The 27537-nt window shown below is 41.3% G+C and overlaps 1 protein-coding gene across 1 annotated transcript in view; it reads left to right on the top strand.

Moving 5' to 3' along the window:
• Positions 1-27537, top strand: part of Usp3 (ubiquitin specific peptidase 3) — a 74642-nt gene that overhangs the window by 30590 nt on the left and 16515 nt on the right. The window contains exons 4-9 of the mRNA XM_013009929.1: positions 3169-3300; positions 13106-13189; positions 16425-16506; positions 17755-17837; positions 18984-19097; positions 21683-21796. Coding sequence (XP_012865383.1) covers positions 3169-3300; positions 13106-13189; positions 16425-16506; positions 17755-17837; positions 18984-19097; positions 21683-21796 — 609 coding nt within the window. The remainder of the gene's footprint in view (positions 1-3168; positions 3301-13105; positions 13190-16424; positions 16507-17754; positions 17838-18983; positions 19098-21682; positions 21797-27537) is intronic.

Here is a 27537-nt window from a genome sequence, read left to right as displayed (position 1 = left end):
TCGTGGGGCCTGAACTCTGGGCCTGGGCGCTGTCCCTCAGCTCTTCAGCTCAAGGCTAGCGCTCTACCACTTGAGCCACAGCGCCACTTCCGGCTTTTTACTTTTTTCTTATGTGGTGCTGGGAATCGAACCCAGGGCCTCAGGCATGCAAGGCAAGCGCTCTACCACTGAGCCACCATCCCAGACCTATTTTTATCGTTTAATTTCAGGTATTGATTGCCAAATATGCTTATTTTTTTCAGTATTTGAGTACTTGTCTGAGGAGAAGTCTTTTTTTTTTTTTTTTAAACTACAAATGGTTGTATGAAGGAATTACAATTTTTGTAAGGAAGTGCTACGTGAGATAATCTTCTAGCTTAGGATGCACAGTATATCAGCATATTCTGTTGATATTTATGACACTACCCCATTTCAGTTATTTTCCAAATTTTTAAGATTGTTGTTAGGAATCTGACATTATATTAAGGAAAAGTCCCTTATTCAGTTCATAGTACTTAACAATCCAAAATCAGATGAAGGAAAATATATAGTTTTTAAAATGTAAGCTAATTTATACAGAACTGCTAACTTCTGACACATATATTGGAGTATTGGGCAAAACACCACTAATCTTAATGGCACTGATAATCACATTTCTTACTTTATCACCAACACTTTTTAGGAACCATTTAAACATCTAATACACTTGGAAACTACACTATTGAAACTAAAAGAACTCTATAGTACTGTGTAAAGATGATTGGTTTCAAAAGTGTAAGACCTTTTATTATTATTGTTCAATGTTAACTTTTTCTTTGATAACAGAAGCGCTTTTTCATAAGTATTTCCATTATTTTTCATGGTATATGCTATAGGCTTGAGAATAGAAAATTAAGATGGTTAGATAGTAAATAGATGCTCTCTTAGAGTTTACCTCTTTAGTTAATGTTTATTCTTCTTTTTCTTTTCTTTTTTTTTTTTTTGGTCGGTTGTGGGGGCTGAACTCTGGACCTGGGTGCTGTCCCTCAGCTTTTCAGCTCAAGGCTAGCGCCCTACCACTTGAGCCACAGGGCCACTTCTGGCTTTTTCTGCTTATGTGGTGCTGAGAAATTGAACCCAGGGCTTCATGCATGCGAGGCAAGCACTCTACCTCTGATCCACCTTCCCAGGCCCTAGTTAGTGTTTCTTGACCTATGCAATAATATGTCAATATGTGCTTAATGTGCATACTTTGTAAGCAGTCATCTTACTTGTATTCTGAATAGTGGTTAAACATTACACGGTACTCTCCATTTACAGACAGGAAGACAGGCACAGGTGGTTGAGTGCCTTGCCCATGCCATATGGTTAGATGTGGCAGAGCCTGCTTTTTTACAGGCAATCTAGGTTTTGGCTTTATACCTTAGTCATTGTTTTACTTTGAAACTTGTTTTAGCATGTTTTTGAGAACTAGTGACCTTTGAGAATGAGAGACCCAAGTGTTATTTGTGCTTAAAGTACAGTGGGAAAAAAATGAATAGATTAAATTCTGAGTTGAGGCAAATAATGCCTAGAATATGTCCGGTTTTTCTGGGTGGAAAGGTTGGGCTTGAAGTTGATCCTTCCTCTTTATCAATGACTATCCTAACTTTCCTGAAGGTAAGTGTTGGTCTGGGTGCAATTATATGCTTGTGATGCAAGTATTATCTGAATTCTTTAAGCCTGTTTATTTCGGTGCCCTTTAACCAACATTTGTTTTGACTATTTGAGTTTTCAAGTGAGCCTTGCCTTCTGATTGGCTGCTTTCTAGGAACTGGGAAGTTTTCTGTTAAAAGTGCTTTCACAGTAATGGTCAGTGACAGTGGAATCTGAGTTTGAAGCCAAGGGACCAACTGCAGGGCTCTACGTGCTAGGTCCAACAACTCACCCCAGTGTGCCAAATAGACAAGCAGTGGTGGCTGTTGTTATACTGCACTGGCTCTCAAGCATGTCAGCAGATCTTGGGGTACAGGGACTGAGCTTTAGCTTTAAAGAAGAATTGGGGTAGGGTACGGAGTGCATAGTCAGCAGTGCTAGACAGAGTGTGGCCTAGTTGATCATGATCTCAGTTCTGGTTCACAAGGGTTGCTGGGAAATTATCGCTGTCATCACTGGAGGAAGCATTCTGGTTCCCAGGCAGTGATTCCTCTTGCTCTCTGTGCAGCCTCTTCATCATAGGTAATTGTCCTTACCTGAGGGGGTGTCTGTTCTTTGAGGCTCATCTGTTCCTTTCCTTGGAGGTAGTTTTAGTCCCTTATTACAAAGATGTTATTGATCAGACCTGTCCTTCCTGGAGCCCAAGATAATTGCAGGGGAGGGAGACACAGGTAAAATGGAGGCAGGGATGCATTTCTTCTGCTTGTAGTTCTGCTTGTGGGTTCAAATGAGGAGTCAGTGCTTTTTAGCAAAAGAAGTTACTTACCTTGGTAACAGCACTGTACTTTCTTTAGTTTAAGATGTAATTGAGTTTGGGGCATAAAGTATACATATGAATCCTTAATTGTATTATTTTGCCTGCTGTAATAAAATGACTTATTAAACTTAAGTTGGAAAATGTTACAGAAATCTGTGTGAATGTAACTAACTTTCGTTTATCTTTTGTCTGTAGAAAAATAACATTTATAAACTTGTGTTTTGTTTGGATTGTTTCTAAACAAAGTCATATCCATGTGAGTGAAGCTAATTTTTCAGAGATTCAGATAAAAGATCTGAAGCCATATAGATGAGAAAAAGATTATCCTGTTTTCACATCTTATTTTCACTTTTGAAATAAGGCAGCAACCATAGCATATAGAAAATGCCAGGGTCCTGTGGAAAATAGTTTAGTAATTTAGTTTACAGAGTAGCCTCCATTGGGGTTAGCAGTCTGAGAAAAACTTAAAAAAAGGAAAGAACTGTAACAAAAGCATCAGCATAGAAGATTATGATTCACATAGACAAAGTCTTGTGCTGCCTGGCCCTAATATAGTGTATAACTGGAAGTTGACTGTAGTAATTGCAAAAAAAACCCCAAAAGATGTATATTTTAAATAGATTAAATAAATAACAAATGGTTGAATTCTGTTACGAGTTTTTCTCATTTTAACTTGATTAACACCTAATTTGGTTTCTTTTACTGCTTTGATTTCCAAAACAATAAGCTAAAGTAAATTTTCATTTGGTCTTTATAAGGTATGTGAATGGTCACGCCAAAAAACATTATGAAGATGCACAAATACCCCTAACCAACTATAAGAAATCTGAAAAACAAGAAAAAGCTCAGCACACAGTGTGTATGGATTGCAGTAGCTACAGTACATACTGGTAAGCTAATCTTTTCTGGAAATTGCATTTTTTACAGTGTGCATGCAAATATACTCTTCTCTGCCCTATGCAGGTAATACTTACCCTGCTATTCCTTCCGGACTCCAGGAGCAGGAGCCATTGGGTACACTGTGCTTACTCATTTAGATTTCACTTTGTTCCTTTCAATAGCTGGGCCTCATCTTCTCTCCTACCCTGCTCCGTGTCCATCCCAGTGGACTTTAGGATATGGAAAAAAGAATACATTTGTGTGATTGTTCATTAAAACTTTGCTTCTAAGTTGGGTGCTGGTGGCTCATACCTGTGACCCTAGCTACTCAGGCTGAGATCTGTGGATCACGGTTCAAAGCCAGCCTGAGCAGGAAAATATGTGAGACTCATCTACAATTAACCACCCCCAAACTGGAAGTAGAGTTGTGGTTCAAAGTGGTAGAGCACTAATCTTGAGCACAAAAGCTCAGGGACAGCACCCAAGTGGAGTTCAAGCCCCATAACCAACAACAACAAAAGACACAAAAAACTTTGCTATCTCTGTATTTTTGGCTGGGGGGTGGGGCGGTAAGGGGTGGTGGATGGATGATGGTCCTAGAGTTTGAACTCAGGGCCTAGATGCTATCTCTTAGATTTTTCACTCAAGGTTGGTGCTCTGCTATTTGAGCCACAGCTCTACTTCCAGTCTTTTGGTGGTTAATCGGTGATAAGACATGGACTTTCCTACTCAGGCTGGCTTCAAACCTTGATCCTCAGATCTCAGCCTTCTGAGTGGGTAGGATTACAGATGTGAGCTACCAGCACCTAGCACTAGAGTGTGTGTGTGTGTGTGTGTGTGTGTGTGTATACTCATTCAAACAACAAAGCCCTCCATGTTCCTATTGTCCAGTTATATGTTGTCATATAATCCTAGAAATTTTAACTTATTTGGAAGATTTTTTTTTTTTTTTTTTTTGTCAGTCGTGGGGCTTGAACTCTGGGCCTGGGCACTGTCCCTGAGCTCTTCATCTCATGGCTAGCGCTCTACCACTTTGAGCCATAGCGCCACTTCTGGTCTTCTGGTGGTTAGTTGGGAAGTAAGAGTCTCTGGGACTTTCCTGTCCGGGCTGGCTTCGAACTGTGATCCTTGGATCTCAGCCTCCTAAGTAGCTAGGATTACAGGTGTGAGCCTTCAGTACCTAGTTTTGCCCTCAATTCATAAAGGTTGTTGATACTGAAGAGGAAAAAAATGTCAAGCCATTTGAAGGAGCCTTTTTTGTTGTTGTTGTCGGTCATGGGGCTTGAACTCTGGGCCTAGGCACTGTCCCTGAGCTCTTCAGCTCAGGCTAGCACTCTACCACTTGAGCCACAGCGCTTCTGTGGTTAATTGGAGATAAGAGTCTCATGGACTTTCCTGCCTGGGCTGGCTTTGAACTTCTATCCTCAGATCTCAGCCTCCTGAGTAGCTAGGATTATAGGTGTGAGTCACTGGTGCCCAGCTTGAAGGATCCTTTTTAAGATACTTTTTTTTGGGGGGGGTGGCAAGCAGTCTTTGAATGTCACACGAAGATAGAGCTGAACAGAAATAGAAATTTAAAGTCCAAATACCACTTTTTGTTTCTTTGGCTTTTTTTTTTTTTTAATAGGAAGTGTTGAGATAGCTCAGCCTGACCTCAAAGTCCTCCTCCCTCTGCCTGCTGGGATTCAGGCGTGTTTTGCACACCTTTTGGTTTGCACTTTCTACCAAAGTTGTATGTCAGTTCTTTACTGTATCACTCAGTGCATAATTGTAGAACGATGCCCATTCAGAGGAAGAAAAAAAGCTCAGTGATTTTCTAGGGCTTTCAAATTTTTACAGGTTTGACATTATTAAGATTTGGCTAGTGAGCCAAGCATGTTGGCCTATAATACTAGCTAGTCTAAAGGCTTTCAGTTTAATGTCAGCAAATGCCAAAAGTTAATGAGACCCTTCTCCCCCCTTGCATCTCAATCAATGAGAGCTTTATGATGTAGGCTGACATCCCAGGAAGTGTAAATAGAATTGCTGACCAGGACAGCCTGGGCATAAATATGAGACCTTATTTGAAAATAAAGCAGAAAGGGCTGGAGATGTGGCTGAAGTGGTAGAGCTCCTGCCTAGCCAGCACAAGACTCAGTTCAAATCCTACAATTGTCAAAACCTCCCAAGTTCGCTATTAACTAAACTTCTTAAGGTTTATTCAAACAATGACTCTTTCCGTAATCCTTTATCTGGAAGGTGTTGAGACCTAGAAGAGAGATCAACTATAGGTAGATGAATATTTCACTAAAAGTGAAAAAAGCCTTTTTTGAAAATTTCACACAGAGATGAGCACTCAGTTGTTATTTGCTGTTATGAAACATACCTTAACCAAAGTTAAACACTGGCCAGGCTGTTATGTCATTCCCTTAGTGTGTGTGAGTGTATGTATGTGTGTGTGTGTGTGTGTGTGGGTGAATCTGTGTGTTTTGGTGCTGGGGATCAAACCAAGGGCCATGCATATCTGTCTTTTTTGTTGTTGTGGTTGGTTGGTTGTGAGGCTTGAACTCAGCCACTGGGCACTGACCCTCAGCTCTTCTGCTCAAGGCAAATGCTCTACCACTTTGAGCCACAGCGCCACTTCTGGTTTTCTGGTAGTTAATTGGAAATGAGAGTCTCATAGATTTTACTGACCAGGGTTCGCTTTGAACTGCAATCCTCAGATCTCAACCTTCTCAGTAGCTAGGATTACAGGTGTAAGCCACCAGCACCTGGCTCTCTTTTTTTGGGAGGGGGGGTGAGGAGGGGCTTGAACTCTGGGCCTGGGCGCTCTCCCAGAGCTCTTTAGCTCAAGGGGAGCACTCTACCACTTGAGCCACAGCGCCACTTCCAGTTTTCTGGTGGTTTATTGGAGATGAGTCTCATGGACTTTCCTGCCTAGGCTGGCTTTGAACTACCACCCTCAGATGTCAGCCTCCTGAGTAGCTAGAATTACAGGCGTGATCCACTGATGCCTGACTGGCTATCTTAATTTACTTTTTTTTTTTTAATGTGTAATGTAATGGAATTCTTTTAATAACTTTTATTTACTTGGCCTAATAAGCCAGCTCAATGCAACTTTACACCAGTGAGATGACAGATTCTCCTCAACCTCCTGCTCACCTTCCTAACACTGCCACCTCTCTTAATTTACTTTTGAGCCACATCCCCAGCCCTCCATTAGCTTTCTTCTTTTTCCCTTCTCTTTTCCCTTAGGATAGTTGTATACTACTAGAGTGACCTATGACATAACTACCAGATTTAGAGAACCATGCTTTCCTATATAGCCACTGTATTTCTGCTTCTAAGACAGCAGAAGTTAAGCTCGTTCTTGAAATATCTATTTTGATGGCTTTACATTTTACATTTTAGTTGAGTACTTTTTTTTTTTTAAAATTAGACATTGGAATTTAATTTGTTTCACATTGATAGAGTATGTTAAAGCAGATGTGATTTCACGGCTGAAGTGCAGTTGAATGGAAAATCTTGAACTTAGGGCGAGTACGCCACGGCAAAGCCTCCTGGCCACTTGCCAGCCTTTTGTGTGATGTTGCACAGAGCTGCGAGTGTGTGGGTACCCGGAGTGTTAGCTGCAGCTGGGCGCTTGCATTATCGCCTCGTTTGTGGGTTTCAGAGGAAAATGCCAGGGAATCACCGGTGGCAGGGTACAACCCTCCTAAAAAGGATTTTTTTTTAAAAAAAAAACAGCTGTAAGCTGAAGAAGCTGTAGTTTAAATTAGTATTTTCCCCATACCTCATCTCTTACTAAGAAACAAAGAGATTTCCTCTTTCTTTCTGTGAGCTGTTTGTCATTTCCCAATGTTGTTTAGTACTCTGACTTCAATTTAGGAATTTTCCTTGTAGCTAGCTAGACTGGTTGCAGAAGTAACAATATTGGTGTGTTAGGTTTAAGGTCTTTTAAGTATTTTGATTTCAGTGTTTAAGCCTCTTTTACTGTGGGCTCTGCTCTAGAGAAGTTGTAAGACACTGCAGCTGCAGTTTTTCTTTTCTTTCCCAAGAGTCCCTGCCCTGGCCTTTCTTTGAAACCACGGCTGGTTGCTTGCCCCTTCTCCTTTTTTTTTTTTTCCAGGTAAGGGATAGGTTTATTCATCATTCTGGCTGGCACCAGGCCATGTTGGCATTCCACGCAGCTGGGAAAGCTGGGAAAGCAAGCTGGGAAAAAGCTGGGAAAGAGAGCTGGGAAAAAGAGAGAGCCGGGAAAGAGCTGGGAAAGAGAGAGCGTCTGGGCCTGGGTTCGGCCTTATCTAGGGTATGGGTGGAGAAAGGTGTGGCCACATCAAATTCAGATATGACCTCAGCAGATGCAGACATGCCCTCTTCCAGGTGTGCCAGTTGCCTAGGTAACGCAGGTACTGGGCGGAGACTTTGTTACGAGGAGGGTGGAGTCTGCTTGCCATCTAGGAGCGGACTTTACATTCTAGCCTTTTAATAATCATGAAATAGGGCTCAGATTCTCTCTGGCTACTTCCTGCTGACAAGGGGTATCTACAATAGAGGTAAAAGGCTGGAATTTGGTTCCCTCCCAGAGAAGGCAGTGAGCAGCAGCTGTCCCTTGGTGGTGTGAGTCCTTAGATGAAATCTGAAGAAGTCTCTTGAGGCATTGAGGGGCTGGAAAAAAAAATACTAGAGAGCTAATAAATGTCAAGAGGAAGGACTTGGGGCTGAAAATGTTGGTAGAAATGTCCCTAGCTACTTCTGACATCTGGCAACTAGGTAGAGAAGTCAGGTGACAAAGGCAAGAATATAAATTCCTGTTCAGTTAATAATAGGTAGACAGGTATAGATACTGGATGGGCAGGCTTCTTACTTGTACTGACCTCCCTGCTCTGGTTAATTTTGAAAGGGCAGGCACAAAGTAGCTGATGTGACATCATCTCCTCTTACTCCTCTCTATGTTCCTTTGTTCCCCAGACTGGCTGAGTCTAGGTGCTCGTTGCTGGGATGGCTTGTCCCAGTTGGTACTCAAGGATGTTTGAACTCAAGGCCTGGGCACTATCCCTGAGCACTTCTGCTCAAGGCTAGTGCTCTACTACGTTGAGTTACAATACTTCTTCCAGTGTTTGGCTGGTTAGAGATAAGTCTTGAGCCATGCTTCCAGCCTGGCTCTTTGCAGGTTAGTTGGGAGTCTTAGGGATTTTCCAGCCCTGGCTGGCTTTGAACTGCAATCTTTGCCACAAAAGCCCTTTATTATTTCCAATTAAAGCAACAAGGAGATCAAGTAGAATAAGTAGAGTTTATCTGGTTCTTATCAAGAATTGCCAATAAATATTCTGAAATGACAAAACGCATTGGATGTGAGAATCTTAGCACAGATATGCCCAATATTTTATTTTATTTTTTTTTTTTCATTTGACTTGCCCAATATTTTAGAGTCAGGTAGTCAGTACCAGAATATACAACACACGCAAAGGCAAAACTCAAAACCTAAAATTTTGACAACAACGTTTAGACATCTTTGCTAACAAAGTACATCAGATGGTTGGGCCTCAGTTACCAGGGCTTATGAAAAGAGCAACTTGTTAGCAAGGCACCTTAGAATCCATGGAGTAGTAAGCTTGGTGGAAGGTTAAGGGTCAGATGGGGCCAAACCCTTAACCCACCATGTGGCCAAGATGGCGAACTCAAGATGGCGAATTTCTGAAAAAATGCAAAGAAACCCTGAACAAATAGATCAAGCCTACATTGGCTAGCCTTTGAGAGGGAACCTAGCGGGGGGGGGGGTCCCTGGGACCCAGCCTGCATCACACTCTTCAAGGCACAAGCCAAAAAGTTGTAGAAAAAAGGAGAGAAAGTTGGACATGATTAACAGAGAGAGCAAAGAGAGCCTAAAAGTAAACAGACTTCTGCCCATGTACCATTGCAGAGACAAAAATTGTCTAGATCTGAGAACAGCATAAACAATTAGGCGCTCTGGCTTTCCAGGGAGCGCAGGAGGCATTTCAGAGGGGTTTCACCGCTCGGGCGTGATTCGCAGCACCCCATTAAATGTGTAGGAGAGTCAGTCTGGTGAGTGAAGAAGAGCTGACCAGGCAGAAGCGGCGTCATGACTTCCCCCAGAGCCCTCTAGAGAGAAATGGCCAAGCCCCCAAAACCAAGCGTCTTCAGCTTCAGAGGTGACTGGCCTTTCAGCTAAAGGCCGTAGGAGCTCTCTGGTGTGGCATCATGTCTGGACAGAGACTGAACAACAGAGAACCATAGAGAGTAGTTTCACTCACCAGAATAGAGAAGTGGTGTGGACGTGGGTGTGAAGGCCAGCAGTGGTATCGATGTGCTGTGTCCACAGCAGACAGACGGGTTCACAAAAGGCCGTCAGAACTGTGGGTATTCCTTGTGCAGAAAAGGGGGGAAAACAATAAAAAGAAAAAACAAAAAAAGAAAGAAAAAAAAATGGAGAGGAATCCCACCTATCCTGACTTTAAGCCCTTCCCGGGTTTTGGCACCATTTATGTTAGGTTTTTAAAAAGAGGTAGCCAAGTAAGAACAGCACCACGCATGTGGTATTCAGGTAAGGGGTAGGTTTATTCAGTAGACCTGCTGGGACCAGGCCAGGTTGGCACTCCACGCAGCTGGCAAAGAGCTGGGAAAGAGAGAGCTGGGAAAGAGAGAGCCGGGAAAGAGCCCCCTTCTCCCTCTTAACTCCACTTGCATGGATGGAACTGAACTTACATCTCTTTGCTTACCTGTACTTCCTGCTGCATGCTAGCTGTTGTAAATGTCCATGGGACTGGCAGAAACCAAATCCTAGATCTTTGCCTTCCCTCTACTACTCAGTGTCGTGTGTAGAGTAGATAGTGTATTGAAAGATTGAGTTTTGTTATCTTTCAAAAATAGGGAAGCACCCTAAGACATTTTTCTGTGACAGACACCCTTGGCAGGGCAGTCCCCCTCATTTTTGTGTAAGCAAAGAGAGGAGCACAGGCTGTATTCACCCAGCACAGCAACACAAAATAGGTCACTGCTTTAGAAGAGGGAAAGCAATGCCAAAATCACCGTCACGAGTAATCCTGACTTGAACATACTGTCATGAAGCTGAAAGGTCAATGAAGTTAAAAAAAAAAATCTTCTCAAGATTTTCATAACTGCTAGTGTTCTGTTTACTGTTTCCCATCTAGTTTCCTCCAGTAACCATACAATGGAATTGTGTGTGGTAGCCAATACTCTGACTGAAAGAAGCAAAGATTAAAATTAGAAACTTGTGTATAAGCAGATATTGAGTTGTTAGGCTTAAAATGCTGAAGATGTAATTTCCTGACATCTGACCAAGTCCACCTATATCTTTATGAACAGTAGCCAGATTTCTGAGAATTGCTATGAAAAGAATATTAAAAACAAATGATCAGAATGTCTCCCTCCTGGCAGGTAATGTTTTAAAGCATTCTTTTAAATATATATTATGAAATATGAATCAATTCAGTTGTTTAAAAAGTAGCTTATATTCGAGATCTTAAATATTTTGAACAAATATCAATTTAAATTAAGAGAAGTAAAGCTGTCATTTGTGGGATTAAAATGATCCTTCATCATTTTCTAAGGTAGTTGTGATAAAAATGTAAAAAGAAAAAAAATCTTACATAAACTATTGGGCATATAAATCTGCCCCTCCCTTACCCACCTTCTTTCTCTTCCTTCCCCTACTTGGAAATATTACTATGTAATTCAGGCTAGTCTCAGACTCAGCCATCCTCCAGCTTCAGCCTCCTTGCATGCATGAGGCCCTGGGTTCAATTCCTTAGCACCACATAAGCAAAAAGAAAAAAAGCCGGAAGTGGCGCTGTGGCTCAAGTGGTAGAGCGCTGGTCTTGAGCTGAAGAGTTCAGGCCCCACGACCAGACCCTCCCCCCCCCCAAAAAAAAAAAGAAAGAAAAATACTCCAGGCTAGCCTAGGCATAAATGTGAGACCCTGTTTGAAAAGTGCCTAAAGCAAAAAAGATTGGGGTGTAGAGTGCTTACCTATCTAGTGAAAGGCCCTGGTTTAAGCCTTAGTACCATAAAAAAAGAAAAGAAAAACAAAGAAAAACTTAAACATATACTTTCACGGACTTTCCTGCCTGGGCTGGCTTTGAACCGCGATTCTCAGATCTCAGCCTCCTTAGTAGCTAGGATTACAGACAGGTGTGAGCCACCGGCGCCCGGCCTTAGTGAAGATCTGATACTGTTCTTTTGGGGGGCACTTTTACATAAAAGGTAGTTTTTGTAGTAGTGCACATGCTTTCCTATATAAAAATAAAGAACTTGTTTCTTTACTGTTACTTAAAAAAAATATAGGTTTCTTTGTGTGATTCTTTCTTGTTCTAGATGAATACTAGTATTTGGAGTGGTTTTTGCTTTTGAGCATTTTATCAAAATCATGGCTAACTTTATGGAAACATAAAACGAAAATTTAAGTGAGAGTTCTGTATAGGTACCAAGTGCCTTAAGCCCAGATTTTCAAACTAATTGGTACCCTGTTAACATTTATCTGAAAGGAGCAAAAATTAAACAGTTTCTTTGGCTTAAGGAATTAAATAAATTGCCCTCTTTCTAGTGGCTTGATGCTAGGAAGATGATCGAGGATGTGGAAGATTGCTTTTGCTATTAGTGGCAAGTGCTAGGGTGACTGTGAAAACCTGAGAATGAGACAGAGAAATCCTGATGGATATGAAGGTGGACACAGGCTAAATGGTGACCTGACCTAGGTAATGAGGTAGTTAAAATTATCAAAAAGATTTACGTTCTTCCAGTTGAGCCACAGCTCCACTTCTGGCTTTTTGGTAGTTAACTGGAGATACAAGACTCATGAACTTTCCTGCCCAGGCTGGCTTCATACCTCAGTCTTCAGATCTTAGCCTCCTGAGTAGTAGGATTTCAGGCATGAGGCATCAACACCAGGAATTTCTTTAATTTTTTTAGTTGTGAAGTTATATGAAGTTTTTATTTTAATTCTGTTACTGATGGTGTCCTGTTAACTAATTACTGTGTGTCCACGTTTTGTTTACTCAGAATGACAATATTATTTTCATTACTTTTTGGTAGTTATGACAAGTTGTTTTATATAAAGCTGCATCTTAAAAAAAAAAATCTTGGTGCCAGCCTGTGTTTTTGTTAAAATTGGCCTTATTCCAGCAAAATGCTACTGTGCAAGTTAGAGTTTATGATGTGTGACTCTATTTTTTGTTTAGTTGCTAAAACTCATCTTAGACATTTTTCTTCAAAGCATTTATCAGTTTCAGCCACTGTTGGATCCTTTTTTCCCAGTGCCTCAGAATAAAAGGCACATTATTCTAACTAATCTGAATTCCATGTGTTTTAATTAAATTGTTTAAATTGCATAGCTTTTAGTTTTTCTATTCAGATCTTCCAACAGGCTAACTACCTGTTCTTAGCCTTGGCCTTAAATCTCTTCTCCACCGAATTCTCCATCAATGTGGGTTGGGAATGACCCCTTAAAGCTTCAGGCAGAGGGCTATAAGAAAAAAATTAGTGCTTTTTATTTCCTTTTCCATGTATTAGGCCCACTAAAAAGAATGTAACACATGTAGTGGCTTATTTTCATTTTCAAAGAAGGCATTGAAGAGCTTTTAAATAGAATATGGAAAGAAGCTAATGCTCATGGCACTCATTGCCTACGTGGCTTTGAAAAGGCTTATAAAAAACATTCCACTGTGGTTCCAAATCCTTTTAGGCTTTCCACAAGCAATAGAGCAGCAGCTGCCTGGGCAGCAGAGCTGGGGATCACCCTGAGCACCCCGGCCTCACAGTGAGGTCCTCACCTCATGTTCATCTCTGTTTTCCTTGTAGTTACCGCTGTGATGATTTCGTGGTTAATGACACCAAGCTGGGACTAGTACAGAAAGTCAGAGAACACTTACAGAACTTGGAAAAGTAAGTAGTTGGTCTTTGGAAGGATAAGAGGATGCAGTGGGTTGGGTGGGGCTGGGAAGGTGGCTCAGTGGTAGAGCGCTTGCCTTGCATGCCTGAGGCCCTGGGTTTGATTCCTCAGCACCACATAAGCAGAAAAATAAAAATAAAATTGTTGGGTGAGTTCTATAACTTTAACATGTTTAAATGGGATTGAAATGTTATCAAGCCTTGGTATTGATGTGTGAAATTTGCTTATATTTTGTTAATATCCATCATAAGCTATAGGGCCCCAGAGCCTGTTTTTTAGGTACCACTTACAAATTTAGAAGCTAGTCAGTGTATCTGCAAGGGGAATTTTGAGAGTGGAAAGAAAGAGCAGAAAAAGATAAAATCTATTTATGAAGTTACTTTTGGTATTCAAAAATCTCTTGTCAAATATATTATGAGAGCTGCCTAGAAAGATTAAAGTTTAAGGAAAATTAGGTTTAAATACCATACTATATAGCACAGGATCACAGTTTTTTCATTCATTTTTTTTGTTAGGGTTAGCACATACAATTTGAAATTTATAAAGAGGTGTGAATGCTTTGTGATCATAAAGAAGTTGAAGAATTTATGTGAATATTTTTCTTGCTAAGCCAAATTGCTTATTCAGATAAAGGCCACTGGACTTCAAATTAAAGCAATAAACTAAATCAAATAGCAATAGCCTTTGAGCCTGAACAGATAGAAGCGTGGCTCTGGAATGATTGCTTACGCAGTGAAATCTGTGTAAATCACTACACATCAGGTGGCATCTAAGTTATTTTTGCCAGTTGATGCATAGAAAGTTGGGTGGGTGAGAACCCACCCAAAGCAGGCCACCTTGGGTCAGCTTAGAGCCAGCATAGCATTCAGCCGATACCAAGCCACTGTGCAGTGTCTGCTCACCAGGCTTTTATGCACTGCCTGGCCAGATTATAGAGCTGATAAAGGAAGATCCTAATTAAAACTCTTTGGGGTCAAGTACTTTTGTCATCTTGGGCATTTTCTGTTTTAATTAGCGTCCCATGTATGTAGGATTAGAGACAGAGGCATCATACGAATCTAAATATTCATTTTGCTGCAGTCACTCATGATAAACTGTGAAGGAGGAGAGTCCCGAGGAGGTTTGTGTAGGAACACCTACACCACTGTAAAGAATTTCTGCCTGTAATCCTAGCTACTCAGGAGGCTGAGATCTGAGGATCGAGGTTCAAAGCCAGCCCAGGCAGAAAAGTCTGTGAGACTCTTATCTCCAATAAACCACTAGAAAACTGGAAGTGGCGCTGTGGCTCAAGTGGTAGAGTGCTCGCCTTGAGCTGAAGAGCACAGGGACAGCACCCAAGCCCAGAGTTCAAGCCCCACAACTGACCAAAAAAAAAAAAAAGAATTTCCATGCTTGTTTCTGTTGGGGAAGTTAAGTAGCTACCAGAATGTTTTCTCTGCCTCTGAGAAAGCCTGCTCTCTCAATCCAGATTAAGTTGGTCAGACCTAAATTAAAGAAAAAAAAGGGCCTTCCAAAATGTGTGTTTATAGTACACAGGGTGGGAATATCTGGCCTTTGAGTTGTATAAGGCCTGAAAAGTCATTTGGTACTTGATGAGACAGACATGGCTTCCTGTTGTCTTTTTGTATTGAGGATTAGGCATGGCCCACCAGTGATACTATAAATATCCAAAAAGTCCTTGGCAGAATAAGGACCTTACTAGGAACTATTCTTTCTGTTGACTACTCCATCAGGTAAAAGGTGTCACAGAGCCCTGTATACCCTTCTACTTGTAATCTGTGTCCTCTGATGTTTCACAGACATAGGCTTTAATGGACCAGCTGTGGGATCTATGATTGCACTTGTGTTTATTGTATGCAGCACCAGGGTGATGGGTACAGCAGGAGGAACCTGAGGTGATGGGGGAGTTTCCTGATTTGCTTTCTCTAACGCCACTTGAGCATTTAAAAAGCTGTACATGCCACTGACAAACTGAATGTTAAGCTTCTGTTAAACTCAACTAAGTTTAAATAGCATATGTAGTGAGCGAGTGGCTACCATAGTAGTGTGGATCTAGAAGAGTGTGTCATTTTGAAGGTGAAATGTAAGAACTTTAGTTAAAAATCCCCAAGTGCATGATCATTAAGTAGTACAGACACTGTTGGCGATTCGACCTCTTCACTTGAGAATTTTGTGAAGGATTCTGTGGAATACTATACTGTATGGAACTGGCCTGTTCATTTTGTAGTCTGAGAAAGACACGGTTCAGGAGAATATTTTAAAGATTTGAAGCAGCTGTCACTAGATTTGATGTTCCAAAGACACTGTAGTTCATGTGGAAATTCTAATAATTATGTCTTTACATTGGATTAGTTTGGTACCTTTAGAAATTGGGAAAGAATGGGCTGGGGAAGGTGGCTCAGTGGTAGAGTGCTTGCCTTGCATGCATGAGACCCTGAGTTCGATTCTTCAGCACCACATAAATAGAAAACGCCGAGGGACAGCACCAAGGCCCAGAGTTCAAGCCCCATGACCAACCAAAAAAAAAAAAAGAAAAAAGAAAGTGGGAAAGAATTGATAAACTTAAAAGTCTGTGTTTAATAATAATTTTGTACTTCAGATTAATTCTCCTGATACATAGTAATTTTAGAGTGATCTTTTGGAAATAGGAATAACTTTCTGATTAAGTTTAAGTAAAGTATCTTCCATCAAGAAGAAAATTTGAATTCAAGGTTTCTAACCTAGTAAAGACTTGTTTTAGAATATTCTTTAGCGTATAACTGATCCAGATAAATTTATATATGCCTATATTCCCATAGTTTTCATTCCTGTCGGCTGATATCATAATCTAATAAAACACATGATTGAAAAATGGCACCTTTTCCAAATTAAGAAAGAAGTAACATATGATTTGAGGCTGTTAAATGTTACCCAAGGGAATGGGTCCTCTCATTTTCAAAACTTGACGATTAATTAGGCAGACAGAAGGTGGTGGGGAGGGCGTATCCTGCATCTGCCACCAGCTTTGCAGGGGGCAGCACACAACCCTGCCACCGGGTGGAGGGCGGGGGTTGGGGAGCAATGAGGTTTCTTGTTTAAACTGCAAAAAAACTTGTAGGTCTGCCTGGTCACTTGACAGCCTGATGAAGCAGGCAAGGACACCAAGAACAGCTTGAGTTTACTCTTTAGCCTACGCTGTAGAATGTGTATATTAATGCCTTTTTGGACAATCTGTTTGTGTTTTAATAGCTCGGCTTTCACAGCTGACAGGCACAGGAAAAGAAAACTTTTGGAAAACTCATCACTAAACAGCAAGTTATTAAAAGTAAATGTAAGTAATTATATTCAAGGATAAGAATTAGTTTAGGTCAAATGACTATTTTGTTAGACCTCTTCTTTGCATTTACTGTTACCTGTTGTGTGAACCATTAAATTTGTGTGTGCCTTGACTTGGCGTGTTAGAACTGTTAGCTGCTGTAAGTCCTGTCAGCATTGCCACTGTGCCCCTTCTGGTACCTTAGAAAGCAGGTCACACTCAGTACCTACCATACATCTCAGCACTTGTCTTGGGGATCCTGGCTTCCTTCTGTGAAAGATCCCTAGTGTTAAATTCTAGGCTTTGAATTTGTGATGTTTTCTTTCTTGGAACTTCATTGATAAAACTTCACATAAAAGAAAACATATTCTCATTTGGGAAACCATAATAGATGGCAGGATAGTAAAATATTTTGAAATGGACCTGTCTTTTTGCCCTGCATTTGCTCCATGTTGCCATGCCGTATTTGAACATGTACTCAGTGAGAGTCTTAAGATTTTTGTGGAAGTAGGCTGAGTGCTGGTGGCTTGTGCCTGTAATCATAGCTACTTAGGAGAATGAGAGCTGAGGATTATGGTTCAAAGCCAGCCTGGGCAAGAAAGTCTCTTTATCTCGACCTCATCCCCAACCCCCCCCCCCCCCCCAACAACAACCAGGAAATGGAGCTGTGGCTCCAGTGGAAGAACTCTAGCCTTGAGCAAAAGCAACTTAGGGATGGCACCCAGGTCCTGAGCTCAAACCCCAGGACTGGTACACACAAATAAATTGTGTGGAACAAACACCTAAAGAGCTCTTGTGGCCACCTGAGCAATGGGCAGAGCTGCTTTGGATTGTATTGGTAGCTTGTTCCTTGTGTAGTGTTCAGACATCGTGGTATCATGGTCCATTCATAGAACTAAGCAGACTAACTGAGACCTCAGTCTTTAGAAGTACAGGTACTTTTTTTTTTATTTACAGTTTATATCCCACTACTAAGAAAACAGACATTTATTTTTCTGTTTTTCCCCCTTTGTATTACATAATTCATGGTTTTGTGGTATTTGCCAAGGCTGTTTCCTCATAAATCTTCCAATATGATACTCCCATTTAGCTCAAAAATGCCTTGTAAAAACAGCCATGTGCTCATACAGAGGCTAGAGAGCGTGTTTGAAATATTCACTGGACAGATTGGCTTGGTGCTAGAGTTTCAAGAGGCCTTTGCTTTCACTTTGATGTTTGAAACAGCCTTCCCTTGCATTGCTGGTGCCTCATTCTATTTTACAGGGAAGTACCACTGCCATTTGTGCGACTGGCCTTCGGAATTTGGGCAACACGTGTTTCATGAATGCCATTCTTCAGTCACTCAGGTAACATACAACAGAGCTTATGTACTGACATTACAGGTTAAGAGCAAAGGCTTTGGATTCAGATCTTGTCTCTGCCACAAATGCTAGTTTTATTTATCGGAGAAATTTACCTTAATGCCGTGTGCCTTCCTTTCCTCATGAGTAAAATTGGTTACTACCTCTTGGGTAGTTGAGAAGATTAAATAATATAATTGTCTAAAGTGCTTAGAGCAATATTGAATGATAACAACTGTTATTTTTATTTCCTATGGCTTCTTGAATAGACTAGAGAAGGAATCAGACTTTTTCTTTAAAAGAGAGACACTGAGATCTGAGGATTTCAGTTTGAAACCAGCCTGGGTAGGAAAGTCCATGAGATTGTTATCTCCAATTAACTACCAGCAAACCAGAAGTGGAGATATGGCTCAAACTGGTAGAGTGCCTAGCAAGTGTGAGCACCTGACTTCAAACCCCAGTACTGACAAAAAAGGAAAAGCTCTCTGGCTGTGGGCCTCTAGATTTCAGGGAACCTAGTTCAGAGAGTTCAGAGAGCTTATTTTGGTCATTAGTTAAGTCTTCAGCATAAGGTCACATGCTTTTAGAAGAACCTGAAAGGTGTAAAACAAGTAGTAATGAAATAGTCAATAGGACTGATTTCTGCAGAAGAAGTGATCTTGGCAGTTTTGTACTTTTAAAAGGCATTAAAAGCTAGAGTTAATTAACCTGACCACATCACATTGCAAATAAGCAACAGAGCTGAACTTCATGTCTTTGATTACCTATGCTTGCTCAAAGTGGTAAGGATTCTAGTTACTCCTTAGTCTTCCTCATGATTCTGGATAGTATATGGAAGTAATATGTTTGGGTTTGCAGGTGGTTTTTGTTTGAGGAAATGATTATATCGAGTACCTAGAAACAGGCACCCTGAAAAGAGAAGCTGGTGGCAGCCTCTGGTAAAGGAATGCTGAAGCATTTTGAAGGGTAGTTCTTTGTTCATTCCTACAAACTGTATCTTAGAGTGAATGAGCCAAAATAAAGAAACTCAGTGAAAGAGGTTATAAGACAAAAGATCACACTTTAAAATGCATATGGAGATTTCATAGGATTTCTACACCATCCTTTTAAATTCTCTTCTTTAAAAGAATGTATTTCCTTCTTTTAAAATAGCAACATTGAGCAGTTTTGCTGTTACTTCAAAGAACTGCCTGCTGTAGAGTTAAGAAATGGAAAGACAGCGGGAAGGCGGACATACCACACCAGGAGCCAAGGGGACAACAATGTGTGAGTTACCAGAACGTGTCCTTTCTGCTTAACGGGCTTGGGATTTTCTTGCTTGAATTAATAGGCACATTTTTAAAAAGCTCTTCTAAATGTGTACAAGTTAGGTGGCAATTATAATCTTAATTGTTGGAATTCTTTCTATTTGCTATAACAGAAAGAATAAGTTTAACGTTCTACTTGAGTCTGAAGATTCGAACGTTCTAGAATTGACATGTACATAGTAGAATTTTAAGTGTATGTTTAAATGAGTCTTAGTTCATCTGAATTGGTTTGTTTGATAGTGTTAGGCAAACCTATCTTGGCTAATTAGTTTTAGCCAACAAATTAATTACAAGTGAACAGTCCATTTTTAGTTGATTTGGAAGAAGGAAGTATAGGCAAGTGAATAAGGACCAACTTTTATTCAGATTCATTGCAGCGTTCCCTAATTGGGGTTCAGAAAATATGCTATATAATCATGATTATATCGATACCTTTTTCATGTCTTTACAGGCATAAAGCGGTGCTTTATTATCTGTATGTATTTAATGGTTTTCCTCTTTGTTCATCCCTCTCTGTACAGCCAACTCCCACTCATTCTGTGTTGTATGTGTTTGTGTGTGTGGCAGCACTGGGGTTTGACAAGGGACTCATGTTCTCTAGGTAGGTTCTCTACTACTGAGCCATGCCCCAGCCCTTTTATGGGTTATTTTTGTGGCCTTGTGTAAGTTTCCACCTCGAAGTGTCTGGACCAAGATCCTCGTGTTTAACGCTTCCCATCGTAGCTGGGATGGCAGGTACATGCTATCACACACAGCTTCTTTTCTTTGAGGTGGAGTCTCATGGACTCAAACCTTTCTGTTTGGGCTGTCCTAGAACCATCATAGTCTTCTGCCTCCCTTCTAGGATGGAAGGCATATGCCATCCAGTTACTGCTTCAGAATAGGTCTTTCAGACTTCTTTTCCCAGGCTGGTCTCAAACCATGATCGTTTTGATCCCAGCCTTCAGTGTAGCTAGGATTACAGGCATGGGCCACCAGTGCCCCAGCCTGAAGACCACTTTATATAAGCAGACACTGCCCTGTGTTGGTGGCTGAGGAAGAGGAGCATAGAACATGTTAGAATGGTGATCATCCTGGATGGAGCCTCCCTATGGGGATCCTTTCAAGCCAGGCAGAGGTGGGGTTGGGATGACCTGACCTGGGTTCAGTGGAGGGCCTTTCCTTCTACAGCAGCATCCTATGGGATGAGCTGGAGAGGAGGTGTTGGCTGAGGGGTGGAGAGCAGTTAGGAAGGAGGGGCGGCAGGGTTATTGGTGCTTGACTCATCAGTCACTTAGGGATTAGTTACCAGTGCAGCAGAATTTCCCTCAGACGGATGCAGGCAGAAAAGGAATTCATAGAAGGGCTAGTGGATGGAAATCGGGTCTGGAGCCTGTGCCCCAACTGCATTCACCAGTCGAACTGTCCTGTGAGGACGAAAGGATGCTGCTTCCCCAGGGCACAGCACGGTCCTGCAGTGCTGCTTTTGCTGCCGTCGCTGTCTGTCTGTGGATGCTCTTTGCCTTGCTCCTGTGTCACCATTGTTTCAAGTGGACAGAACCAGGCTCCATGTCTGTGCTCTGACTGCGAGGGGGCCTGGCAAAACAGTTCTGCCTCCCACCGGGGGCTCTTAAGGGTGGGACCTCTCCAAATGTAGGAAGAGAGGTCAGGGGCCAGGAGGCCATGTGACTTGTATTGCAGGCACCTACTGGATTACAAGGCTTGAGAGAGAATATAGCAATGCTCTGAGATACCTGTCGAGTGAGTGTCCCAGAGCGTGGGACTTCGATGGACAGATACGGAAATTGAACTTGAAGCATATCAGTTTAACTACATGAGTAGAAAGTCACAATTTGTAGTGGCTTAAACACCTATTTTTTTTTTTTCCTCACGTAAAAGTAAGAGGTTATGATTCCAGCCTAGTCTCAAAAAGTTCAGGCTCCTTCTAGCTTTATGTTGCAGTAGTGTGAGGTGAGGCTCTCCCCGACATAGTCCCAGATGGAGCTCCATGTTAGAGCCTCATTCCAGAAACTAGGAAGGAGGATCAACAGGCTTAAGCATTTGGCTTAAAAATTAGCCAGTGCTTTGTTGTTTCCGTATGCTTATTTTAAATTGAGTATACAAATATGAAAGTACTTTGCATACTTGCAGTTAACCATATAAAAAAACGAGTTTTGCCAGTTTAAAAACCTTAGTTTTGCCAATAAATTACTGCTGTTTATATGAGCTTTTCTGGGGAGGTGGGGAGGGATTTGGGGAGGGGCAGAGGGTATAGGTTCTGGGACTTGAACTCAGGGCCTCAAGCTCTTGCTCAGATTTACTCTACCACCTGAGTAATATCTGCACTTCTGGCTTTTTTTTTCTGGTTCATTGGAGGTAAGAGTCTGAAGAATTTGTCTGCCTGGGCTGATTGAGGTGTGACCCACCAGTGCCCAGCTATATGGGCTTTTGAGATGATCTTAGTGGTCAAACTTAGTTCAGAAAAGGCTTATGTTTTAATTTTTTATTACATATTTTAGACAATGTAAGATTATGTTAAGGCTATAATTCTTTATTCTTTCCTAGGTCTTTGGTAGAAGAGTTTAGAAAGACACTCTGTGCTTTGTGGCAAGGTAACCAGACTGCGTTTAGTCCAGAGTCCTTGTTCTACGTTGTTTGGAAGATCATGCCCAATTTCAGGTGAGTGTTACAGAAGGTTCTTTGAAAATATTGACAATATGGAGTCTCTATACCACTTCTACAATTCTTGATAAAGTGGTGGTGTTCCAGGTATGCTGATTAAACAAATATGTTTATTTAAGTAAAGTCCTTCTACGTAGCTTATGTATGCCAGGAAAACATATTGGATATTTTTCCTTGATATTTTTGCTTGAAAGTCTTTCAAAGAATAATTGCTGTCATACATTCCTAGACTAAAGAATCCGGATGAAATCAGTAGCAACCCAGGGTGTTATGCTCACTGTTCTGAGGAGCTGAGTTATACTTAGAAGGTAGCTGTGCCCTGTCCTCGTGTGGCGGGCAAGTGACCGTTACCTGTGTTCGCTCTCTGCAAGTGCTGTCAGGAGTTCTACCTTACCAAGCGTGGATTCAGCTCAGAGCAGACAGTGCATGGTGGCAGATTTGAGTCCTGTGAATTGAGTAACAATTCTTAACTGCTTATATATTCTCCTTTGGTTAAACACAGCACACTGTAGTAAAACCTGGCAATTATTCCTGAAAAGATTGTTGCTAGTATAGGGAAATGTTTAAAGAGTAACAGCTTTAGGAAGTGGTGCTGTGGCTCAAGTGGTAGGGCACTAGCCTTGAGCTGAAGAGCTTAGGGACAGTGCCCAGGCCCAGAGTTCAAACCCCACGACCGACCAAACAACAACAACAAACAGCTTCAAAGGACCAAATTTGTTGCTTTGCTGAAAAATATAGCCTTGAGAATCTGACAGTGGCTGACTTCATTCTGGTCTTCAGAGGATTATTTAAACCTTGGTTTGTTTTGAGGTTGGGAGCTAGCTACTCCTAGGGTTTGAAATCAAGGCTTTGCACTTGCAAGGCAGGCACTGCACTACTGGAGCTATGCTTCTTGTCCTTTTTTGCTTTAGTTGTTTTTTTCTGAGTAACATTTATGCTTGTGCCTACCTGATCTCAGTTTCCCTAGTAGCAAAGATAACAGGTGAGAACCACTGTGCCAATGTCCTAGTCTTTGCTCTGAAGAAACCGTTTGTGTCATACCTTGTATGTCCTTTTGGGATAGACTTAAAAGAATTTTAGAATTTCTTGACTCTAAGGAAAAGTGGAATGATAGTTCAGATATTAAAATCAGGCTTGGATGTCAATACACACACACACACACACACACAATACACACACACACACACACACACACAAATATTTGTCAGTTATGCAGCTTAAACTCACACCCTAGGCCCTGTCCTTGAGGTTTTTTTGCCCTATCAATTTGAGCCACAGTGCCACTTCAGTTTTTGAGTGGTAAAGTGGAGATAAGAGTCTTACTTGCCTTTCCTGCCTTGCCTGGCTTTGAACTTTAGTCCTCAGTTCTCAGCCCCCTGAGTAGCTAGGATTACAGGTATGAGCTACTGGTACCTGGCTTTATACAAGATTTCTAACATATAATCACTCTTGGCAGGGATTAGGGTTCTCTAGTAGGATAGTTTTTGTGTACTGAATGTCTACTGTGTGGCAGGCACTGAGTATTTTAAATCTGGTGCTAAGTAAAAAACCAGCACCAACAAAATACCAGCCATGCAAGAAATGTTGTCCCCATTAGAGGAGTCAAAGGTGAGAGAACAATTTGTTCACCCGTTCCATGCCTAAACCACATGTTTGTAGTTAGTTCGTAATAGCCATGTTGGCAGTAATTGATTCCCAGGCCTCGAGCTGAGGCCTGCTACCATCACTCTGTTCTCCTTGGCCCAAGGGTGGCCAAGGTCCTGCACTCCTGAATGTTTGGAAACATTATTATGCCTTCTACCTTAACTCTAAATCTTCCGCATCCTGCCCTTTCTAGTTTCTGTAGCCCAGCTGTGAGCAGTGTAGTTTTTAGATGCTTAAGTTACATCTTTTACTGTTCTTACCAATGAAAGGGGGGAAAAAAAAACATTTAGAAAAGAAAACCAGGTTGAGGAATTTACATGGCACCTCTGGGGAGCGTTCAGATATACACCAGCTCTTAAATTTCCATAGTCACTGCTGAGAAGGTGCTTTTATATTCTTATCTGGACTTTCTTCTAATTGTGCAGTAATTGAGATTCTTCCCCATTTTCATGTAATCAAAGGTGTTTTTTTTTTCTTTGTTAAAGATCCAGATCTTGAGATTAAATCACAGGTACGGTTTTAGTGCAGTCACTGCTCAGCACCCAGGTGTGAGGCTGGGAGGTGGGGCTTAACGATTAGGTATGCAGGTAAGATTCTTAGAACATGGCCATGTAGAGGCACAATGAGTCTGGAGTTGTATTTCTATTTATCAGTCCAAGTCAATTGTTTTTCTTTACATTTGAAGAGCCCATTTTCCTTGATTAATGTCCAAAAGAGTCTGGGGAACTTGATCCCCTGGCTTGAAAACGAGGACTCTGAGGAGATGGAAGGTGTTCCTGCTTCTGTGTACATGCTGTACTTCCGTGCTTGTGTGACAAGGATACCCTTAATTATAGTATAGTAAATAGCTTTGTGTACAGAAGTGAAAGCTACTCCCCCCCCCCCTCTAATCTAAGCCAGTTACTAACAAAATTTTCCAACAGACACGGTGCACTTAACTTATGGCTCATCCTGCACCTTTTTCTTTTGTCTTCTTAATTGGCTAATTAATTGTTTTGAACTCAGAGCTCAAACCTTACACTTACTTGCTGGATGAGTGCTCTACCACTTGATTTACACTCTCCCAGCTCTTTGTGTTGGTTATTTTTGAGGTAGGCCACTGGGATGACAAAGTCACGTGCCACTACGCCTTGCTATTGGTTGACATGGGGTCTTGTGAATTTTTTTTTTTTTTTTGGCCTGGGCTGTCTGCAAATTGTGATCCCCCAATCTCTGCCTCTAACATAGCTAGTCTTAGGCCACCTTGCCTGTCTTAAAGTTTATTTATTTATTTTTGTCGGTACTGGGGCTTGAACTCAGGGCCTGGACACAGTCCCTGAGCTTATGTGCATCTTTCTTTTTGGGTAAAGTTTAGTTTTTATATTATTATTATGACTACTACTACTATTATTAGCCAGTCCTAGGGCTTGAACTTAGAGCCTGCACACTGTCCCTGAGCTGCTTTTGCTTAAGGCTAGTACTCTACCACTTGAGCCACGCACTGCTTCTAGCTTTTTCTGTTTATGTGGTGCTGAGGAATCAAATCCAGGGCCTCATACATGCTAGGCAAGCACTCTACCACTAAGTCACATTCCCAGCCCAAGTTTATTTTTTAAATAGGCAAAATACATATTGTTTGAACTTCATAAGATTCTTTAAAAATACACATAAAATGCATTTTTTATTTTACCATTATTTCTATTTTCTAGATGCAATTGTAGTTACTAGTTTTCAGTACTTATTCTTTTTTCAGTGATAGTTTGTGTATATATAAGAGCCCCTTACCAATGGTTATATGGCTTGTTTCTAATCTTTATTTCAGGCAGTCTGCTGTGAACGGTCTTAATATAAATGTAGGGATCTGGGCTGGGAAGGTGGCTCAGTGGTAGAGCACTTGCCTTGCATGCATAAGGCCTTGGGTTCGATTCCTCAGCACCACATAAGCAGGAAAAAAAAAAGCTGGAAGTGGTGCTGTAGCTCAAGTGGTAGAGTGCCCACCTTGAGCTGAAGAGCGGAGGGACAAGCGCCCAGGCCCAGAGTTCAGGCCCCACGACTGGACCAAAAAAGGAAAAAAATGTAGGGATCTAAAAGAAAGGTCTGGGTCAGAGTATATGGGCTTTTTGTAGCTTCAAAACTCTTTTTTTTTTTTTTTGGTGGGTTGTGGGGCCTGAACTCTGGGCCTGGACGCTGTCCCTCAGGAGTTCAACTCAATGCTAGCACTCTACCATTTGAGCACAGCACCACTTCCGGCTTTTTCTGTTTTTGTGGTGCTGAGGAATTGAACCTAGGGCTTCGTGCATGCAAGAAAAGCACTCTACCACTGAGACACCTTCCTAGCCCTTCAAAACTCTTATTAGCCTTCATTCTCCCTCACTTTCTTGAGTATGGTATTACCCTGTCACATGGCATCTTTGCATGTTTTATGTGTCTGCCTGCTAATATGTGTCTTGCCATCCCTCTCTCTCTTTAGGGGGGAGAAGAGCTTGTTGTTTGGGATTGCACTCAGGGCCGTGTGCTTTGCAGGGCAAGCACCTCACCATACTTCACCCACATACCTGTCTCCCCATCTCTATCTTTAGGATCCACCTGATGCTAAGATTCCAGAAAAACTTCTTAACGTATCACCTATATGCAATTTATAATTTCATGAGTAACTTGATTTATTTACCTTGACCTCCCTCAACAGAACTTTTAATTATCAGTTGTTTTTTTGTTGGTCATGGGGCTTGAACTCAGTGACTGGGCACTGTCCCTGAGATCTATCACTCAAGGCTAGCTCTCTACCACTTTGAACCACAGCTCCACTTCGGTTTTCTGGGGATTAATTGGAGATAAGAATCTCACAGACTTTTTTTGCCTAGGTTGGCTTTGAACCATGATCCTCAGATCTCAGCTTCCTGAGTAGCTAGGATTACAGGGGTGACCCATCAGCACCCAGCTATAATCAGTTCTTGTTATAATGTTTAAACATTTTTAGAAGAATAAATACTGAAACCTTATTCTTATTTACTAGCTATCCTTAAGACACTAAACACTTTATAGTCTTTGTAAGGACTTGTTCCTTGCATGTAATACTTTCTTTTCCTTCTTTTCTTGCTGTGGTTTTTGTTTTTGTTTTCCATCATGGGGCTGGGCCTGGGCCTAGTCCCTGAACTCTTTAGCTCAAGGCGAGCACTCTACCACTTGAGCCACAGTGCCACTTTTGGTTTTCTAGAGGTTTATTGGAATTAAGTGTCTCATGGACTTTCCTTTCCAGACTGTCTTTGAACCATGATTCTCAGATCCTGAGTAGCTAGGATTATAGGCGTGAACCATCTCCAGTTTACATATTTACTCTTTATCAAATAGCTGGTTCTATGTAAGTTAAAGAAAATATGCCTATAATGTTTTATAGAATACTAGGAAAAAATGTAGTATTTTGATAAAAGCTAACATACATATTAGGCAGATTTTTTTTTTAAGGGATGGGTAAGGGTTCACTTGATGAAAATGTAAACCACAATGTACTGACTTTCATATAGTATATTTTAAGAAATGTGATAACATATAGTAGTACATATTTGAGAATGAAAAAAATTTTTTTGTCGTGGGGCCTAAACTCTGGGCCTGGGCGCTGTCCCTCAGCTTTTCAGCTCAAGGCTAGAGCTCTACCACTTGAGCCACAGCGCCACTTCAGCTTTTTTTCTTTTTGCTTATGTGGTGCTGAGGAATCGAACCCAGGGCCTTATGCATGCAAGGCAAGCACTCTACCACTGAGCCACCTTCCCAGCCCGAGAATGAAATTTTTTGTATGTGATAGAATTTCAAATAATACTGATCTTAACCATGGAATTATAAAAACAAGTGAATATTTCATAGAATATGTTTAATGTATAAAGTTCCCCCTTAAATACGTAAGTGAACTAACTTAGGATGTTTCCAGTATGAAGCAAGGGAATCTATGATTGGCAGAGTGTGTTTACAGAGGGTGATTGACTCAGAGATCTTTCCATCCATGCTGGCAAGATGTTGGCAGGAGTCCGTCCTGTTAGAGCCTTTTAAGAGAATTCCTTAATTTTTACTTGATGTATTTTATTAGCCACTGGTCTGTATTAGCTTAACAATTCCATGAAGTT

Source organism: Dipodomys ordii, unplaced genomic scaffold, assembly GCF_000151885.1.
Source record: "Dipodomys ordii isolate 6190 unplaced genomic scaffold, Dord_2.0 Scaffold11, whole genome shotgun sequence".
NCBI lineage: Eukaryota > Metazoa > Chordata > Mammalia > Rodentia > Heteromyidae > Dipodomys > Dipodomys ordii.
Note: the sequence above shows the minus strand (reverse complement) of the source record. Positions and strands in the feature narration are given on the sequence as shown.